General features: G+C 32.5%; 2 protein-coding genes across 22 annotated transcripts in view; one reads left to right on the top strand and one right to left on the bottom strand.

The window, feature by feature from the left end:
* Positions 1-21080, top strand: part of LOC145936300 (CUGBP Elav-like family member 1-A) — a 384349-nt gene that overhangs the window by 245264 nt on the left and 118005 nt on the right. The gene's annotated exons all lie outside the window — the stretch shown is intronic.
* Positions 1-21080, bottom strand: part of LOC145936302 (uncharacterized) — a 64375-nt gene that overhangs the window by 7938 nt on the left and 35357 nt on the right. Inside the window, exons 4-5 of the mRNA XM_083038389.1 lie at positions 7896-8080; positions 7762-7805 (exon numbers count right to left, since the gene is read on the bottom strand). Of these exons, the coding sequence (XP_082894515.1) occupies positions 7762-7805; positions 7896-8080 (229 nt within the window). The remainder of the gene's footprint in view (positions 1-7761; positions 7806-7895; positions 8081-21080) is intronic.

Here is a 21080-nt window from a genome sequence, read left to right as displayed (position 1 = left end):
AACATTATGCAGAAATTAATTTACAATAGTAATCAGATACTAATAATCTAATGTGAAATGATTCAAATGTGCATATCGGCGTGAACTCGGTTTTGCACGCGACGCATGTACATTACACTCGTCGTAGCATTAATTACTCACACGAATCTTCGAAATTAATTGCATCATCGTTAATTTCTTTATCGTTAAATTATCAAATTAATTATAACCAGACACGTATCTACTATCTGTTGAAATTAATTTTCATATTTTCCCAAACTCCTTTAATTATTTCGGACCAGTCATCATACTTGTATCTCTCTTCGTTATAAAATTTTAATAATGAGACATCTGATATATATGTCATTTCTTCAAGATCATATACATTTAGAAATGTTATTTTTTTTCAATAAAGATTAATAAAAAAATTAATTTTATACAAATTTAAAAACATTGAAATATGCTTTATGTATAAAATTATTTTTCTTAAATTATATAATTTTTAAGTTAACGAAAGAAAATTGCACATATAATGCGAATAATTGCAGTTTTAATTTTTGAAACTATTAAATTAAAAATGAAAATAAAACTTTCGCAACAATTGTTTGAATGTAGCGGATGAGTTGAAGTTCAAAAGAAATCGCACAAGAAATTTGATGTACATAATTAAATTTTATCAAAAACTTTAAAAAAAGTTAAATTTTAATTTTATTATATTAATCCTAAATATAATCGGTGATTTTGGTAAGAGCCAAGCTATAAATGTTCCGTTAAACGGACAGACTATAATTCTTGATTCTAAAAAAAGTGTACAGACACGTAATTAAACTTTCTTAGTTGCATCTCTGCACCGCGCTATCTCGGCAAAGTTACATAAAAGTTCCTGTTACAAAAGAGAAGCGGACGGGTGACATCGATCGCTTTGAAGGATCAAGGTGAAACGGAAAAGGGAAAAGGACCGACACGGCCTTTGTGAAAGACGACATAAGGTTACTGGCGGGAACTTTTTGAAGCGTATGTATCCAAAGAATGTATCTGAAGTTCGTAATGGCAATGTTAAAATGAGAAGGTTGAGCTTTGTGAGAAAAGTGAAGAGAAAAAGACAATGGATTAGCAACAAGAGGAGACTCTGACTTTTATTGAGCTTTGTTGTAAATATTGTAGATACGTGATGATAGATCAAAATTTCTTTATAAGATATTATATAATTATGACATCTCATAAAGAGAAATTGTACATACATATAAAGTCTATAAAGAATCCCGCACTAATCATATAGAAAATCTATTCCGGTCATGCAAAATTCAAAAATAATGTCACCAGCTAACAGGTTTTGTAAAACCCTACTATTTTTGTTTCAAATATTTTTCCAAAAAATCAATACTTTCCGAGATTTGACTATTCGGCAGCCCGAATTTTTCATGTTTGACTGGTTATAACTCGATACCTGTCCATTATTGAGCTTTGTGCCCATTACATCTTTTGTTCAGTAAGTCATAAGCTACAACATATGAAAAAACCAATTGATATTACCGGGATAGATTTTCCATATGATTAGTGCGGGGTTCTTTATAATAAAATGATTAATAATAAAGTCCGAACATAATTCGGTAATAATTTAAAAAAACTTTGAAAACAATTGATAATTATTTAATTAATCGTTAAAAAAAACTATCACGAATGATCTGTACGAGAGATAACTGCTTAATGCCGGGTTGATTCTCGAACGAGCAATATAAACGTGATAAAAGCAATAGTAATACACGTAGCAAAAGTACAGTCCATTTCGGAAACTTTTCTGACATTTATTTCATGAACATTTGTGCGCACGTGCTATTCGTCGCTTCTAACTTCTCCCATAACGCGCATCGCCGGCTCATTGTCGGGATACTGTTCGCAATATAAATCGGCATGGCATTTGTCGGTTTCGTCCTTTTCTTCCGAAAGAGATGAGCGTGAAAATTCGCGACGCCGAGGCTTCGCCCGGCTACTTCTGGAGAATTTGAAAAATTTTCGTAATCTCGTTAGAAAAGGCGGAGCTCTTTCCCGCCATCGCGTATGCCGGGGAGAGATTCAAGCCAAGGGGCAACTTTTCTTAACTCGTGTCCCAGAGTAACTGCCAGTGGCCAACTAAAAACTTGTTCCGCGGAATTACCTTGTAAGTCGTCTCGCGCACTATATCTACGAGCCCTCGGTAGCGGAAGTTATCGCGAGCATTTTTACATCGTATCTCCTTTCTGTAGGACGCAGACAGGAGCAATTCTTTCGCGAAGCATTGTCGAAATTTCGCATTCTCAATTCGGACGAGCGCGAACGGACAATTTACGAGATTACGGTGCTCCGATGTGGCACCAGTGGACTGTAAAGTTGCTTCTATCGGCTTTCGGATCGCTCGCAGATCCGAAAACCAGACGTCTCTCTCTCGCCCTGCTTTATCCAAAATTTGGAATCAGATGCGAAAAGAGCTCGCGTGTTCCTATAAAATCGATCACCGCTCTCCGAGACGAAAATCTAGATTTAAGCGCGCACGTCATAATTGAACGTCTAATTACGCTCGCTAAATTAATTAATAGCGCGCTTTATAATTCTGATCAAACGATTAAACGTATTCTGGCGAATTGGATGAGTATCTTTTATAAATACAGTAAATGACAAATTAGGGAGGAAGTTGATTAATATTAGTTTAGCATTTCTTATAATTTAAGTGTTCAGCTGGACTTTATAATTTATGAAAATATTAGTAATTAAAAATTGGAAATATCCAAAATTTGGAAGAGCTAAAATTCGCTTTAAAAGAAGAATAAAGATTTTTTTAATTAAGTTTAAGGAACTTAAATTCTCTAAAAACTTTTATTTGTAATTTTATAATTTTAAAATAATTAATTCTACAAACATTTTAATTAATTAAGAAATTAATAAGGCTCTCAATTTGAAATATAAATTTAAATTTCAATATATTTCTATATATAGTAACAGACGCAAAGTTTCAATTAAATTAATTTTTCACTGACACTGATTAATTGTGAACAGGGCATACCTTTTTTCTTAGTGCGAAAATAAAAAATTCCGAATTGAGATTTATTTAATTATGTGGTACTGCATCAAAAAAAATTTGTGCTCTGTGCATAAAATTATGAATGAAAAATTAATTTTTATTGAAACTGACGCATCTAACACTTACTAGCTCATTGAAATTTAAATTTGTATTTTAATTAATCGTTTAAAAAATTCACTTTAAATTCATCAAAAATTTGTCAAAATTGAAGCTTGAGAGTAGACAGATCCGGGGAATCTTTAGAAATCGTCGAATATTACGAAACTTTAACATTAGCAATAACACAAGTTTCGCGAATTTCAATATCGATGAAGTAAATTTTGTCAAGTTATGTTGTTAATGCAAAGTTCGTCACAATTACATTGGCGTTGCATGCGAAATCTATATTCCAGACACTTTGTGGAGATTCGTACTACTAAACGACGTGAGACATGCCCTATCGAAGCAATGTACAGTTAGATAATATGCACAGAATATAATCAATAGAGATGACGGCAAAAACTAAAAAAAAAAGATAACGCTCAACAAAAAGGAGCTTTAAAGTGCATCTCCTGTATTCGTCACATTAAAGTGAGAAATGTGACAAGACGAACGACAGACGCGTATAAACGTATGCGCATATAGGTACATGTATAATACACAGCTCGCTGAACGTTTAATCAAGTTCGCTACGGAACGAAGGATACACTTCACTATTTTCCCTCCCTCGATTTGCTGCTCTCGACCTACTCTCGTCGTACCCTGGTGTCATCCCTTACCTCATAAACTCTCCTTTTCAATTTTTCTAGATTGCCATTTTTGTGCTGAAATTCTAAAATCTATATCCTCTATATAATATATCTTATATACATTTCTAATCATAAGAAAGTCTTTAATATTATGATTGTGAAAGTGAAAAAATTGATTAGACATATATGTAAATCCTAGAATTTAAATCTACTCGCGGAATAAACGGGATCAGTATAGATATATAATCCATCCTTAATCCAATATAGTCTAGCATCTCTGTGTCTCGAAAGTTCGCTATTTTCGCCATTCTTTGTATCTCGTTCGTTCACCTTCCATCCTTTCAGTTACTCCCTTACTTATCCACTTTACAAATTACTTTACGCAACGTCTCCTCGTTTCGACAAAGGAATGAATCCCCATATCCTATCTCTCTTGCTTTCGTTGGAGGACATTAATATCGTCATTGTTCACGGTCTTCGTCTCTTCTCTTCACAGATTCAGAGATTGTCTTCGCTTGCCTGCCCCAGTTGTGCTCTTTTTAGCACAAGTAGAAATGAATTTTCCTCTCTATTATCTCTTGTTTCCTCTTCACGGCCGTTTTCTGTCAGTCCGTCTATTGCTCTGTAATGTGCATCTCTTTCTCTTTGCGAGCCATCCATCCGTCGTTGTTTTCACGCATTTTGTTTGCCATTCGCTGCGTTTCTGCTTTATTACAGGGATCCTGCTTTGCAACTTTTTTTTCGCATAATACTTTGTATTTTCTCAGTCTCACTTTTCAGAGTCAGTTTTATTATATCGGCTAAGCTAGTCACTTTTTAAGCAGCTTCCTTTTCTAACTTATGTAAAATTTATATCTATCACCAAAAAAAATTAATAAATTAAAAGCTGAGTCGGAGAGACGCGAACAATATAAGTTATTAAAATATTTAAATTAATGCACAAATGAGATACTTTTTCTGCGCTTGCTACTTTTTGGTGCCCTGAGCTGCTCATCCTTATCATTTACATAATATTAATACTGTCACTTCTCTTGTAATCTTTTAATCTCTCTTGGATTTTTCTTCGTTTCTATAAGTATATAGGACACATTTCTATATATAGTAGGAACCGAATGAGACAAAAATATTTTTTACAAGAATATTGCAAAATATCTGCATAATTATTATTACGAAATATATTTTTATGCTTGAATATGAAATATATTTTTTTACTGGAACTGAAAATGATATTGTATCTGCTGTATATATGATATATGATATTAAATATTAGACACGATATATAAGTAATTAAGTATCAGATAACAAGATGTATATATTTATATGGAAATATTTAAAAATCCTTTCGTAAAATATATCATATTTAATGTAGTAAATTATTTTATAAAATTAAAATTTTAATTTAATAAGAACGAATAAAAATACGATAAGTTTCTTTAATCAAAATATATACATATATTGAAATAATTGCAAATTTTTTTCTGCATAAATGAATACACAACCGTTTCAAACAATTTATTACACCATATTTTACAAAATAATGCAATTTTTAATTTATATAAAAATGTAAATTTTATTTGATATCGAAATAATTGCATATATACAGCGCGGGATACTGAATTAAATAATATATTAATAAGCGTATATAATTACTTGCGATATAATTTTTATGGAAAAAGCTCAAATATGTTCGTATCTCTCCGCTCGTGTGCGAATTAATAACAACGCATGTCGAAATCAATTTATTAATTGCCATTCAACTTTACCGATCACGCGTTGTGTCCTGTCGATATAATTATTTCAATATAACACAATCATGCATATGATATAAATAAAACACAGTCGTGTATATGATACAAATTAGTACAAATCTACATGATGTGTAAATTGCAGGTTATTTAAATATGCACCGCGGAAAGGCAAGTAATTTAAAACAAATGCTCACTCACATGAATTCCGTCGATATCCAATTATCATTTGCCAATCGTACCGCTGAAAATCTCGGACGTGTTCTAATTAATTGACAGATTAAATATTAAATTCGCTCGAGAAAATTAAAATATAAATTCGCTTCATATATATATATATATTTTTTTTTTTTTTTCATGTATTACTGTTGTACGATTGTTCATAACATAATACATAATGCATGCGAAATTAGAGTAACGTGCAAATGTAATACATAGTAATTTACATCTTTAAATACGTTACATGTATACGTGTATGAGAAAGAACATTTTAGCTCTTTAATTCTGATAATATAATTTCTCCAATAATGTTACTTGTACATCCCATAGCTTCACATATCATTATTAAATAAAAGATTGTCATTTAAAAAAGAACAAAAATTGTAATTGTTGTGTGTGTCTGAACAATTCAATTTAATATACACACACACACATGTTTGTCTATTAGCTAATATCAATAAAATTGCCTAAATTCAACAAGCTAATGCCGCAATTCAAAATTAAAATTCTCGTGCACACGCGATCGAATCTGTTTCCCATTTTTCTGATCAACTGGCAACTGGAAAACACGCATCGAAAACGCGGTTGTAACACGAGCTCCAACATTCCATCGCGCTTCTCTAGCGTCGAGTTTCTCCCGGCGGGTTAAAAGCGAGTCTCTTCGAATAAAGCTTTCGAATAGCTTCGAGCCAAAGGCTGCGAGAAATACATTGTATACGTATGCGAATTCGTGCGTACACAAGAGTGCATACGCATATAAATCGAGAACGCACGCGTCTCATCATGTCGCGCGCACACTTGCAATATTCGCGTATTGCGTATAAAGATACAAGGGTGTTATACCGGGGGGAGAATTGTTGGGCGAATCTCCTACAAAACTCGTGACATGAGGATAGCGAGAAGAGATTACATTTCCAGCGTGTAATACACAGGATGAGAAACCTAACTTTACCATGTCTGAAATTTCTTTTCCAACCCGCGCGACACAAAATGGAATGCTGCATATGTATCTTGTACCGGCTGGTACTTTCGTAAGGTTTGCATCATACGCTACCATAGAAAGCGTATTCTTTGACAAGTATAAGAAGCATATCTTTTCTCGAAGAAAATTTGAACCGTAACATTATTTTAATTTTACACTAAAAATTTTTTTTAGAAAAATTTTATTTTATTATCACAGCGTGAGAGAAAATAATTTACGAAATGAATTTCATATACAAAACGAATTATAGAAATTTTTTTTATATCTGAATAAGCAATGACTTCACACAATGGTCTTAATTATAAAATACAAAACTATCGAAATCGGATCAATTCGTGTTGGTATTCGACTGTTCTACATGAACCGCACTTTTCCTTTCCTTTTCTAAAAAAGATATGTAAAGTCGATACTCGCATATATCGAAGTTTATTGTTGTCGTTTTTTCGCGATGCTCATTGGCAGTCAAGATTCGCGTTGTGCGTTATATTCGTAGCATCGAGAGGTTGTCATCGCGAGGGTTAGCAATTTAACAGTTTGTTCAAAATAAAATTAAATAAAATAATATTATTAATTTTAAATAATATGTTATAATACTTCAAACTCGATTAATATTTTTGACAGTTATCAGCTGATTTCTGTCAAAAAATATTAATCGCGAATAAAGTATTATAACATATTATTTAAAACATATTATTTTATTTTATTTTATTTTGAACAAACTATTAAACTACTAACCCTCGCGATGACAACTTCACGATGCTACAAATATAACGCACAATGCGAATCGAAACAGTCAATCAGCATTGCGGAAAAGATGCAACAATACTTGCGAGAATCAACTTAACATGCCTTTTTTATAGAAAGATATGTTATAATATTTTTAATTGGATTAATATTTTTGACAATTATCAGCTGATTTTTGTCAAAAAATATTAATCGTGGATAAGATATTACAACATATTATTTAAAACATTATTTTAATATTTTCAACATATTATATACATCCCCATTACCGCTATAAAAATGTTATAAAATAAATAATTTCTCACTCACCGATACGTACAATACCGGAGTTGTAGTACACAGCACACATTGATCTGAAAACAAAATATTCAAATTATGTATATATGTGTACATATGTGTGTGTCGAATATTTTATTTAAAAAAAATGTTTTTATATTGCATACCTCACAGTTGCTCCGTTGTCGCCCGATGCCTCCCCGGGTCTCCTCCTCCTCTCTTGGTCCTTCGGAGCACTCACGACACTCGCGAAAACACGAATAATTACGCTTGTCCGACACTTTACACGGCACTCCCGACACGCGAAACTTTACACGGCACTTCCGACACGACGCGTGAATCGCACTGCTATCTGTAACAAATAAAATACATACATATATTAGAATATTAGAATAATCGTATTATTTCGCATTATAACATACACAATATAAATATAAATATGTAAGCTAGAATATTTAATTATCAAATTTTCGCTTTATTAATACTTTTTGACAGAAATCAGCTGATTTAAACGTTAATTTGCTAATTAATTTTTAAAATAATAATATGTTTTAAATAATATGTTATAATACTTTAAACTCGATTAATATTTTTGACAGTTATCAGCTGATTTCTGTCAAAAAATATTAATTAAAAATAAAGTATTATAACATATTACTATTTTAATTTTTTAACATCTTAGTATTTTTAAATTTAATTAGCAAATTAACGCTTTAATCAGCTAATTTCTGTGAAAAAATATTAATTAAGTTTAAACAAACTTTATATTATTTTTTTAAAAATATTATTTTTTTTTTTACATAAAACTGAAGAATGGTGCGCGCATAGCGTGCGCTTGTGTTGTTCTAGTGCATGTAAAAAATGCGGAACTTAAATTAAAAGTTATGTCGATAGAGGGACAGACAGCGATTATTAAATGACGAAAAAATGGTGTGACGAAGGGAGCCGGATGGACTTCACGGTTTATCGGTGAATCAGCAAAATTCGCGAAGGAAGAACAAAGCGATCTGTGACTTTAACAATGGAAATGATGCTTCCAAAAGAGAAGAGCATAGCAATAAAATTTATCACACTGAAGCGCTTTTTGCGCTTTCAAACATTTTCCACGCTCTAAATGCCTTGAAATGCATAAAAGAAGATTAAGCTTTATCTTTTCGCGAATTTTAAAAATCTGCTTACAAACGTCAACATTACAATTCTTCCAGCCGTTCGTTATTTTCATAATTATTAATCGATAAAATCATGTCTGTTATATTTTACAGCTTTAAAATTGTTTGCAGCTATCATATCATTTTAATATGAAATACGCAAAATTATCAATAAGTCTTGTTCTAGATATTTTTAATTCTATAATTAATTCATCTATTTTTGATTAGTGCAATTATAAAGACACAAAAATTTTTTAATTAAAATCTTTGAAGAATCTGATTATTCTTATTATAAAAGTCATATGTTTCTATTACATAGTTATCAATACAATATTAAAACTTTTTGCCTTAACGAATTTTTATCATGTTTAATAACCACATTTTGTGTGTGTGTGTGCATCCAAAATATATTGTACTATATACGTTGCCTTATTCAATTCTAAACTTACTGTATTCCTACGTACTATAATTATTCGAGATCATCAAGGATCCGTAATCCGTAATGTCTCATTAGAAGAGAAAAATCGTTTCCCCTTTTCTATCTATCGAAAGCAAGAAACCAAAGTCACGTTCGTCAACCGCAGCGAGTTGATTGCTCGTCCCTTTGTGCCCTCGGCCCAGTTTTCTCCCTTTGTGCCTTTCTACCACTCTTCCGACGCATCCTTCCGCCGTCTTCCATCCTCTCTCTTTCTCTCTGTGCACAAGATCTCTCTCTTTCCCTCTTTTTGCTCGAGATCTCTCCGGTCCACCCTCGACATTATCGTGTCTTTACTGTTTTTTGCCTCCGCAGGCTCGTTATTCTCTGCGCCCGCGAAAGAAACGGCAGTTTTGCTCCGTCAACGCTCCGGAAACGCGATGTCGGCACTTCGTACGATTCTATCCCGAATGATCTACTAGTACTCTTATCTTTCATTTTATCTGTCCTTAATAACATCCTTACTATCATTGTGAAGTATGATAATTTATGCGAATTAAATGCACACATAGAACGCACAAGATAATTAATTCACGCCATATATTTTCCTTATTATATATTCTATTACAAAGAAAGAAATGTGAATATTTTACAATGCATTAAAAAGAGATAAGAAGTAGATTCTGATGAACGTAAAATCGGAAAAATCCAATGTTTTCGCGGCTTTCTTATAGTGTTTATTCGGTTAATCGTGATCCTTCTCCGGAAATAAGTTTCAGGGGTGAAGTAAAACAGTCACGCTGCATGTGCACCTAACAAATTCGCAAGGTGGCTCGCTCCCTCCGTTTTTCCGCTTGGCCGCCCTTGCCCATTCCTACCCCTGCTTTTCGGTCGACACACTTGGGGGTGCTACTGCAAACACCAGGAGCACTCGAGTCGTCTAGTCGTGTAATCCGATATCTTTTTGCTTACTTACGTCCGATGTCGGGAATGGGTAAATGCTGGTTATTGCTATGTCTGAGCTAATAGAACCATTTCTCGATGGAACTTCGAAATTAATGATATATATATTTTTTTTATTTCGATCGATATAATATATGTCTGTTGTAGTATGCAAATATATAACAAAAATTATATTTTTTATGCAATAAACATTCCATATACGATGTAAATGTTATTTTATTGTAAGACAATGTAATATCATCTTGCATTATCAACAGAAAATAACATATGGAGAATATGAGAATATTTATATATGCAAATTTTTTATTATCTAAACAGAAAAATTATTATTTATGTAATAATTATATTATTTATAATGATTCCATTATAATAATTTTTTTATATACATCTATAATATGAAAATTTGGGAAGAAAAATAAACGTAGATATAGAAACATAGAGCTATAAATCCTTCTCATTAAACACAATATAGAATTATTCGTACTTTTTTAAATGTCACGCGGTAAGCGTACCAGAAATCAGAAGTTCAGATTTATTCTGGATATTATGAATGGTCGAAAGGTGTGAAAGAAAGAAATCTTAGTCGATTCACCGCCTCTACAGATTCCACGGATCGACGCTTGGCGAAAAACAAGACTTGAGGGAAGAAACGGAACAGAGATCTGAGGTTGAGAAGGGAATGCTTTGGGCGCGTTTTATTACCGAGGCGCAAAGGATCGTAGAGTTCGTGCATTCATGCAGGCTTACGATTTATAACCGTCCTCCTCATCTTTTTTTACCGGCGATTTTACGTTTAAGAAAAATGATAAAACGCGCGACGGCTCTTATTTTTTTTCTTTCCCTCTTCCTGGTCGCGGTCTTTTCTTTTTAGAGAGAACGAAATAAACGCTATTCTTTCTCAAACTTCTTCGCTTTCGTGTTAACATCGACGAAAATTCGCCTTTATCCCATGACTTTCAAGCTCGTTTTTCTCACTTCGTTCACACGATCGTTGAAAATTGCGAAGCACCATGTGACTCTTGTAATAATCGTCAAGAAATCACATTGAGTGTAAAAGATTGTGCGACACGAAAATGTTCAGTCTTATTTTCAACTTTGGAAAAATGTATATACACATAATTGTTCTAAAAAATCATATCATATTAAAAATTATATAAACATGATCTATACGTGTGATTTTTCAATCACACGTATAGAAATTTGCATCAGATAATATATTAGTGTGCAGTGGCAAAAATTAAGATAATATACATATATATGATGTAGATGCTAAACGTGTAATTTCGAAAATATTATTAGATAGAATTATGACATATTGAATGTCATAAATTATTTAAATCTCAGCCGAACTTTCGCAATGCAAGATTGCACTACGAAATTATCCACATCCACTATTTCCAGCGTGGTAATAAATTTTATCCATTCATCGTTCTAATTAAACTGGCATAAGAAAGTTGCGCTAAGGAGATAAATGTTGCGCGGAGAAACACTATTTAACAAAATACGTAATCTTATTACATTTCATAAATAATCATAAATTACTAAACACATTGCGAAATAAAAAAAATACTTAGGCGAAATAAGGATCGCACAGTAAGAAAGATTGTACGATCTGATATTTAAGAAATGCAATTTTTCACAACTTAATTGCAATTGCAACAGAATATTGATTTTATTTGTTTTATTGTTGTGTGATTACTCCTTTTGTACATATCGAGCCATTTTTAAATTCTTTCTGCTCTAAAATACAGAGTTATTTTTATTTTCACAATTTTTCCTCATCTTTCGTTATTCGCAATCTGTCCAACTCTCAAAGAAATCAGCAATAAACGTCTTTCTGGCCTGAAATCAGTGCTGCTAGACCCTAGAATGGAAAACAAAGCAGCGCCCTTGTGTCTTCACTTTACTTTTTCTCAAGGCGATTTTTCGATGCCAGTGCGGTATCATGCAATTTGCAGAGAAGCACAGAATGTAGGAAAACGTCGAAACCACAAAAGCAGAAGACGCGAGAAAGTGAACTACGAATTTTGCCGATAGAAAACGCGTCTTTAACGTCGTACTATCGAGACGGCAGCACGCTCAAACGGCAGCAGGACTTTGGCAAGCAATTATCCCGAAGCTTTGCGGTGAAAGCTTTGTGAGCGTAAATCGCTTACAGCATAACATGCAACGTTATCGTATACTTATTTCATTGATACCGTTTCTACATATATGCATATTGCTTTTGCAATTGTTGTGATTTGAGAACAGTTTACAATAATAAATAAATATTTATTTATTTATTAATAAATAAATTATTTATTTACTAATAAATAAATGTTTTAATAAATAAATTTGTTTAGTCTCTTGCTTGGACATAATATAAAACTATATGATATTAAGAATACGATAAATATAAATATAGAGATATTTGAAGGAAGAAATCCATAATCTTAGGTAAACTGTGCTATACAGTTTGTGTGATTAATATTAATTTAAATGTTTTTAAATCTGTGTGACGTATTATGAACGTTTATGTTGGTCAAATCAACGACAGTGCACTTTGTGTATAATTTATACACTGAATCATATTACGCCTTCAACTCAACTTTTAGTATTAATGTTTTGCTTGTTCCGTAATCCAGCTATGGTGCACCATAAACGCGGTATCTATATTCATTTGCAGATTAATTACGCCCTTTGTGAGATATAAACGCTATGTGCTAAATATGGACTCGCGCAAACATATGAATGCAAATGCAATAATTATGCCTTTATGTAACACTTTTAAATGATTGATTTAAAATTGATTCTTATTTCAATTAGATTTTTTTTCGATATATAAATTTAGAAAATATCAAATCTGCTAGTTTATAGATCTGTAATTTTAAATATATCTGATTACATAAAAAAATTTAGCAAATTAAATAGACCTTTCTCTCTCTTTATTTCTCTGATTTATCGACTTAGAAATTTACACATCTTAGGAGAAATCTAAAACGAATAATACATATAGCAACTATCTTAATCTTTCTGAATAGGAGACGAGTCTATTGATGCAACAAAATTCTCATCGATATAACTATTATTGCCTTTATTTAACCAAATTAAATTACTATCTTTCGCCGAAATCTGTTTCAATATAAAATGGAAAGCAAATGTAATTTGCAGTATTGAATTTCTTCGGAGCACATCTTTCTATATCATACCATGGTACCAACAATGTCGGTCACTGAAGGAAAAACCTCGACAACATGTTAAAAATGTTCTTAACGAACGCCGTTATTGCACTTTACTGTAGCAATACTGAAACATTCTTGCACCAGTAGACACGCTCATACGTTTCCCGATGCCGTAGAGCGGTAATGGCTTTACCTCCGGCTAGCAAGCCTCATCGGATTCCTATCGGATTTCTTTTCAGCCACCTTAATCGGATAACGAACGATACACGTTCTGGTAACTCTAATAATTGGTGCTTATCCGTCGTCTGGCTGACCTCTTCCGATGCCGACCAATTGCACACCCGGAAACAGGCATTGCCGGCGTTCTTTTCTCGCATTAAATATTACAAGCGTACAATTATCGTTCTGAATGAGAATAAAAATTCCATGCAAAGAGCATGGAAAATGATAGCATTGATGTGAAAGCTACATACTTCTATTAACTTTGCTTACGCTTTTCTTACTATGCGTACAAAAATGATAAGCATATGCATTTTTAAACGATGATTGGGCATACGAAAAATTTCTCGAAGTAAAAAAATTAATTTTTGGAGAGAAAGAGAGATTATATTATTATGTTATTACCTTATTTTTTACGACAACACACACAATATTTCACTTGATTTTATATATATCAAGACATGACAAAATTAAGTAGTATGATTAATCGTGGAAAGATTGGAAAGACCTGCGAGTTTAAAATTAATAATCTCGTTAATCTCTAAAGACAACGAATAAATAAGACAATTTATATAAAAGAAAAAATCATTAAAAAAAGATTTATTATTATTAATGCAGCAGAATGTTTGAGGATGTTTCAAGGATCAATTCTCTCTTTTTAATGAATAATTATGTTTTGAAATAATTATATTTTATTAGTGTACTCTTCTTTCAATCGTATATTTTATACGATTCAAAATATTCTTCAAATTCGTCATTTTTCAAGAAAGTCTCATACAAGGTGTTTCAAGAAGTTCTTATAAATTCATCTTTCATGAACTATCTTTTTTTAGCTGCAACTACAATTAAGCTAGATTAACTCAAACCTCTACAATTCTAATTTATTCTCATTCATTTTGCGGTATACAATTTTATCGTCTGAATTATGCACTTTTCGGAGAACAGTTTGAGTGAAGACGGATTCGAAATAGAATAGATTCATTGATCATTCGCAACGTGACCAAAATTTGCGCGCGCGCGCTCACCTCATAAACTTACCCGCATACACGAGGTACATTCAGAGAGCATAATCGAGATATCTATCCCAGTGATAGACGAGCCAGATAGGAGTCGCGACGTGAGTCAAGTGACAGGTGGGATAACAAATGTCTGCGTCGAGACATCCAGCATGTATCTAAGCTTTGTCTCTGTCCGTGCAATCTCTAAGTGATAATTATTGCTCGGAGCGTGTCCCTGTATACTCTGTATAGGTATACGTGATTCAGATGATATCTAATCGTAGCGTACGTGGAGTATGTAGACCACGTGACCGTGTGTATGATTCGACTATTTATTGATTGCAAAATTTGACAATCAAGGCAATATTGCAGAAATAAATTGCTTATTTTGAAAATAAATAAAGTTTTGATTACGTTGTGAAAAATATATAAATTTTTGCTGAAATTCTCGCTTCAATACAATGTATGTGTATGCATTTGTGTGTCAAAATCTGGATTACACTGTTTTCAAAATAAATTGCTGAAATAGCAATATATGTTTTGTATATTGTCAATATAATATTAGAAGCGATAGTGCTTTTAATGATTTGGGTTATGTAATTTGGTTCATATTTTTTTTAAATTAACATTTTTATGTAAAGTTTAATTTTAGGATGATGTAATACAATGTTAAGATAATAAATTCTTCACGGCTACATTTAATTTTTTCTAAATTTAAATAATTTTTTATTTCTCATAATTTCTTTATACTTCTCATGTCACTTCAAATATATGAAAAGATGGAATAATGGAAAATGTGAAACTCTCGCCAAAATAATACGACGTATAACAATATCTTGTAGATATCGACAGTCTATCGGTTTTATAAATGATGTGTATGCCGCTTTTGTTAAAATACAACCGAAATGATGTGACCTCAAGAAAGTATCGCGCAACTTGTAAATGTGATTGTGAGGATGGACGCATCATTTATTTACGCACGACATCGCAGACAGGACACCTGTTTCTCGGCTCTCCCCTGCGGCGTTGACGGAGACTGATTCGTTTATTATACTGTAGATGGTTCATATGTTACCTCCGACGGCAGGCATAATAATAAGCAGAACGTAATATGCAGATGTATTATTTTGCATTGTTCTGACGCGCATCAAACCGAACATTTATATTCAAAGTAAAAGAGAAGAAGGCATACGAATAGACTTTATCATTATGATGAATGACGTGAATAATAATAATAAACGTGTATTTAATTAACGCTTTTGAAATCAACGAGAGTCTTATTGATCACCGGAGAATACTCAAATTGTCAAGAAAAAATGCACGATATTTTATAGCATATGTACTATCGATTTTATTCTCTCTTGATCATTTGATAACTCATTCTTTCTACTATTATATTGATATCGCACAGATATTTTTATATCGTCACAATATGTGTTATTTTCAGCGTACAATTAATTGCTTTATATAAGTAAAATAGAATTGTGTTTTATATTACTAGATTATCAAAATTATTAAAACTTTATTGTCTAATTGTAATCAAGATAATGAAAGAGAACATACGTGATTTATCTTAAAATTTGTATAATATTTTTATTTTCTAAATTACAGAGAGATATTTAATTTAATGTTACAGATTTTTATATTAGATATTAAGTTTTTAAAATTTATTTTTCTGAAATAAAATTTATTTCTCCGCATTTACGGATTTTTGAATTCATCATCATTATTCACGTTACATTAAATATCAAATTACGAAATTTTGAAATAAGACATTCTTTAATATCTCAGTCATTTTTTCTTAATTTTTAGAAGCTTTAAATTTTATCTTTTATATTTTTAAAACTGTGCATCTTCAATTCTATAAATTTTTCATTTCATAAGTTTTTTGATTCATTACATTTGAGAAATCCAATTGTGACCCACTTTTAAGATTATATTAGAACATAATTTTATCTCATCGCGCGCGTAGACACTCTAATATTCTAACTTTAAATTGAGAAGATTCTCATGTAAAAGAGAGAGAGAGAAATCCAGAGCGTCTATATGCATACATAAAAACCATTTATATCCGTATATATAAGAAATATAATATATAAAATTTATTTTAAAAGAGAGTATTAAAATTTTCTCTCTAAAAAATATTAAAACAAAAACTACTAATAAGTTACGTGTCATATTAATCTATAAGTGTACTTATACTTGTGTGTAAAATGACAAGCGAATATCCGCTAATTAACTACTTTCACCTTTAAAAGTATTAAAGATCACTCAGTTTTTTTCATACATACATTATATATTGATTTTTCATTGAAAGTATAATAATGATTTTAAAAAATTCTAAAATAAGTCAAATAATTATAAAATACTTTTTAAAATATCCTAAATAATTAAAAATACTTTTTTATTATTTTATATGAGCCGACATCTTATTTAATAGAATCTTCATTAAATTAATTTCTTTGATTTGCATTTTTTTTCTTACTGTGGCCTTTAAAAGAAATATTTATCGATATCAAATATTTTCGTTTTTGTTTGTTTTTTTCACGTTTTTTTTCTCTTCCATTTTATCCACCCTGCGACGTTTAGACACTATTAACGCGCAATTATCCCGGACATCTTAACACGCGACTTCGCCCGCTGCGTCCCTGCTTTCGAGGAGGACGAACGGGACACCTGCTTCCCGGCCCCTTCTGGCGTTGACGTCGACAGATCCGTTTATTATACTATACACTTGATCATCACGGGTCTCGCCAGCCGTCCACCTTAACGTCTACCCGCACTACTTGCCCGCAGAATCCTTGCAGCAGGAGAATGGCGTGTGTGTACGCATGTCCGTACGCGCGTGCGAATTAATATCGTCGAGATTAGTGGGAGCGCCGACTAACTAACTGGCTGCTAGCAATTTGGATTATTCGCTCCGCTCGACCGCCCGTACGTCGTTTCGGGGAATCTCGCCATTAATCTCATCTGCGGTCCAGAAATCGAAATGCGCACGTATATTAGGAAGCACGCCCGGGAAGATTTTCTGGGATTAGCTCGCGCTATATATCTCTACATCTCCGCGAGGCATCCGCCTTCTCGGATTCCCTTATTCTCTCCAATAAAAATCATTATGCTGGTCGCGACGCTCGCTGGTGGCGATAGTGTGCGATTGAATCTAGCTCTGGCGTTCTAATACCTAGCATAAATGCTGTTTTCAAACCAAAAGTAGATACCTAGATAGCGGTTACAAGAGAAAAAGACTCGTGTTCTTTTCTTCGCAAACTATAAGCTTTGCACTTTAAGAACGAAAGAAGTCCTGCTGCTTATCTCTCTCGGTACTTACATCGGCTTTTGAGCTGATCGATTCAATTGAATTGAAATCCTGAAGATGCTTTAACTTTATTGAACAACAACCTGCTCTTTTTCGTCTCAAAGATAGTTATCACAAAGATATTAATATCGTTAAAGATTAAGAAGATAAAAGGTAATAACAGCAAATCCGTATAATCAATTACAACTCAATTTCATCTCAATTATCTGTTTTTGTTAAAGGATGACATGAAAAAAAGTGCATTCCGTGAAATTTCAGAGAATCCAGGCTTATACAAAACTGGTGTAGTATATGCGGCAAACTGCGATAAAAATCCTGATAAAGGCTAGGGAAAAATTGTGACCGCTATATTTTTTTCTGGACCTCAGGCTAGCCGCTAAATTAAACTCTCAAATGTCTGCACCATGGCTAGCCATTTTTTAGCTCTCGCTACATTGTACGTGGTTTCTACTTTGTCCCGGATATGTTTTGTAATACGAGCGTCTGCAAAAACAGGGGATTGCACAGGAGGTTTATCAAATCGATACTTAATTGGGCGATATCGAAACAATATTCAGATAATTTATTCGAACGGCGAAACGATCGGCCATTTTATCACAATAAGTTTAGCGACAAATAGGAATATCTTATCAACGTAAGGCTAGCTCTCTCAAGTACAGCGAAGCGCACGAATAGATACGAGCGGGTTACTGTGCAAGAGGAAACAGAGTGGAAAACGGCTTGGAGCGGAGCACCGCGAGCGGATCTTTGCGAGGGATATTATCCTGTGGGAAAAAGCCATCTTTTACGCGGCCGGAATATCAATGGCGAACAGATATAAGTATAATATATCGCGATATTATCCGGCCAAAAAACGTATTGAGAACGCACAGAGTTTGCATACGTATATCTATATTTAGGATGCTTTTAAATTACGTTTTACTATGATAACAGATATTTGATGAAATACTACAAATAATCACGGCTGTTTTTTCCCCCTTTCCCTTTTATCGATATTTTTCGTTAAAAGAATTAATTATATAAATATATACGTGCATAAATATTGGACAGAAAATAGGAACTGATAAATTTTTATTCATGATTTTTTAAGTGCTTTAAAAATCGTCTCGACTAACGAGGATCAGCCTATATAATAGATGCTTGTATTTTATTGAATATGCAGTTTTTTCAGCCTTAGTGACTAAAAAATTATCTTTGCACAAAGAAATATTTTTTTGCGCTCCATTAACATAATTTTATCGTTATTAATGGAATGCATTAACATTTTAAAAATAATAATAAAATAAATCACACAATTCAGATCTAAAGTACCATCTGTTGTCAATAATTTTTATGTTATAAAAAAATCCACGATTATATAAAAACCTGGAGATCTTTAATTTTGACCACAATGTATGTTATTCTTAATTTTTTTCCGCAGAAAACTCTGCATCTTTTTGCGATTAAGACAACTTAATAAGAGTGACAGTAGAAAAATATAGTATTGGTCAGACATTAGGTTTTCCTGGAGATCTTTAATTTTGACAGCAATGTATGTTATTTCTAATTTTTTTTCCGGAGAAAACTCTGCCTCTTTTTGCGATTAAAACAACTTAATAAGAGTGACAGTAGAAAAATATAGTATTGGTCAGACATTTGGTTTTCCTGGAGATCTTTAACAATGTATGTTATTCTTAATTTTTTTTCGTAGAAAACTCTGCATCTTTTTGCGATTAAAACAATTTAATAAGAGTGACAGTAGAAAAATATAGTATTGTTTGTAATTAACTTTGATACTTGTTTAAATCAAATATTTTTTTCACGATTATGCGCTTTATTATTTTACGAGAAATTAATTTATGAATTAAATTACATCCGTTGGATATATATTACAATTTTGAATTATGATATTATTTGACATTATATTATATATATATAGAAGCGAAACTTCAGAGTACATCCTGTATACACATGCATATATATCACATGTTTGGATATGTATTCCTGCATGTTACGGCGCGTATGTAATCTCACAGCAAAAAGAGCCTCGCGTTTCTCGAGCAAATCGGGTACACAAAAAGTCTCGCGGGAGTTGTGTCCTCTACACGTACGACTCAGCAAATCCCACGTGACGCACCTGATTGCCTCGATTCGCCCGATTTTGCACTATCAGAGCGCAACTGGCACAACCGGCTAACGAGGCGAGATGTAATTTGTGAAATTTAACCATTGCAAATGGTCGTTTATTTAAGAAAATGCAATCAACTTGCATGTACTTATTACAAACATATTGCAACAAATAATCACGTGCATAATTATTAAATCTCTTTAATCGACGAAATCGAAAAAACACACTCTATCAAATGATTAAAATAAAAATTAAGGTTAATTTATGAAAATGATTAAAATGAAAATTAAAGACAATTTACGAAACTGATCGAAATAAAAATTAAAGATAGCTAAAATTATTTTTGCAACAAAATATTTCAGAAAATAATTACACTATATAAGAAAATAATTTTCTGTGCATAGCGTTTATAGCGCGAACACTCGTAAGATTAACTTTATCAGCGCGTGATTATTAATCCAGTTCAGGAAGTTGCTGGAAAACTTTCCCGAACTTCTTGCTCGTTATTCTATTTCCCCGATTTACTTCCGCTTAACTTAAGTTTGGACTCGCGTGGAGATATTCTATCATATTTTAGATTTTTCGCAAGTATCGTTCGAGAATATTTTTCGTCCAAGTTTAGCAATTTTTGGTTGCTTGCGGATGCACTTCTTGGATTGCCGAGAAATTGCAGATCGCGGTTCTTCTTTTCGCATTCTTTTACATCGTTTCTACTATCGGGATGTTCTTTTGGTCCAGATAGTTTTCACGATCGACAATACAAGTCACAACGCGGCAAAAGAAACTAGATTCTCTCAAAATCTCGATCGATTCTTAAACCGAATTCTCCACAAATCGATACCGATCGCGACAAAACTACCTCTTCAGCGCGGAAATCGGAAGAGCAATACGCAATAGACAAGGAATTTTCTTCTTTCAAATGCGAAATCGATGCGTAAATGATGCAATAAAGTACGTTTTATTCTTCTCTAAATTTCACGAGTAAAGTATTCTAGGAACAAAGATTTGCGTTTTCACAATGATTA

Source organism: Prenolepis imparis, unplaced genomic scaffold, assembly GCF_030444845.1.
Source record: "Prenolepis imparis isolate NDT839.2.m4 unplaced genomic scaffold, iyPreImpa1.0 SCAF_5, whole genome shotgun sequence".
In the NCBI taxonomy this organism is placed as follows: Eukaryota; Metazoa; Arthropoda; class Insecta; order Hymenoptera; family Formicidae; genus Prenolepis; species Prenolepis imparis.
Note: the sequence above shows the minus strand (reverse complement) of the source record. Positions and strands in the feature narration are given on the sequence as shown.